At 58.9% G+C, this 1,454-nt stretch overlaps 1 protein-coding gene across 1 annotated transcript; it reads left to right on the top strand.

Annotated features, from left to right (window-relative positions):
• Window positions 1–384: 384 nt before the first annotated feature.
• On the top strand, window positions 385–1,249 carry GGTG_13578 (hypothetical protein; the record flags this gene model as incomplete). Its single annotated transcript, XM_009231490.1, has 2 exons — window positions 385–704; window positions 907–1,249. Coding segments are annotated over 2 exons (663 nt in total), but the record flags the coding sequence as incomplete, so codon positions are not given.
• Window positions 1,250–1,454: the final 205 nt, after the last annotated feature.

Here is a 1,454-nt window from a genome sequence, read left to right as displayed (position 1 = left end):
CTTGGGAACCCAGGTAGCCGCGTGAGAGGCCCGAGCCCGACGATACCCCCGACTTTACGATCTTTAACGCACCGCAGTCGCTCCCTCCGCCCTCCCTTGCACCTTCCGCGGCCCTTCTTTATTGCAGCCTCGCAAACGACCTAGGACACCTCCGTAAGAGACTCCCAGGCCTTTCAAGAGGGCCTCAAACGATCCGATTGGACCGCCAACCAGTCTTGGCCTTCCTTGAAACCCTCGCGGAGGCTGGCCGGCAGGGGGAAATAAAACTGGCGATCTGTGGCTGGCTCAACAAATGCCTCAAAAATGCTGCAAAGGCTTTGGCGGATCAATGGCCCTATATCCGGTGGTCAAAAAGGGCCAAATATAAGTACAACAGCCTCATAGCGTAGTATAAGGACCGGCTGGACTTTGGGAAACGGTCAGGGGTTCCCGTTAACCCGTTACGGGGCTATATCTCGCCAGCGATCAAGCCTGGAAGGCGTTCCTCTCGATCCGGCCTGCCGCCCGTTGGATGCGCAAAAGGCCTCTTTTCCGCCCGGATCTCCACGAGGCCGCCTTTGCCAGCAATTGGGCGATAGGGGAATAAAGTTCGCGGGCTGGCGCGACTGGCCGCACGCCTACGTCAGCCACCCAGCCAACGGGGCCGAGCACTTTATGCCGCTGGCCGTCTGCGCGGGCGCTGCGGGGGATGGGGTGGCGAAGTCGTATGTTGATGAGTTTATGGGGTTGGAGATCCACTCGTATTATTGGGACTGAGGACGATGTAGATGAAACTCGTGCTCATCATACCTGGGTGAGGGAATTGTACAAAGGGAAAAGAAAGGGAATCAGAAATATGCGAACTGCGATACGTTGCTTGTAAGCTCCAGCATTGTGGGGAGAGAGACAAAAAAAACCCAAAAAAAGAGAAAAAACAACCAACTCTCTGCCCAAGACCGTCGTGATATCGCTCGTCACTTCATTGCTTGACTCCACCCGCGATCCTTGTGTTTATAAATCTAAACCCCCCCCCAGGTGCGTGCGTCCCCGCGGGGCCGTGGTGGGCGCCGCTGTGGGGGGGCTGGTGATGGCCCACGTTCCCGCGGCCCCAGCCGGCGCCGTAGCGGAACTCCTTGACGGCGCCGCCTGCGCCGCGGGCGACACGCCTCCGGCGTTTGATCAGGCAGAACAGCGCCACGATCGCGGTGATGAAGGCGGCGCCGCCGATGACGATGCCGACGATGGCGCCGACGCCCCAGAGGGTGACTAAAGAGGGTCAGCGACCGCTCAGCCCCGGGCAGAAAAGAACTGCTAGCAGAGGAGCTTGGAGCTAGGAGAGTTGGTCATGAACAGCTACTCCCTCGCCCTGTCATCATCGAACTGATGAAGGACGAAACGGCCCGGGCCGAAGAACCTAGCCGAGCAACATACCAAATGGTCAGGCGGTTGCAAACGCAGGACCAGGAGGTTGTCGC

This window comes from Gaeumannomyces tritici (assembly GCF_000145635.1).
Source record: "Gaeumannomyces tritici R3-111a-1 unplaced genomic scaffold supercont2.17, whole genome shotgun sequence".
NCBI classification, from domain to species: Eukaryota; Fungi; Ascomycota; class Sordariomycetes; order Magnaporthales; family Magnaporthaceae; genus Gaeumannomyces; species Gaeumannomyces tritici.
Note: the sequence above shows the minus strand (reverse complement) of the source record. Positions and strands in the feature narration are given on the sequence as shown.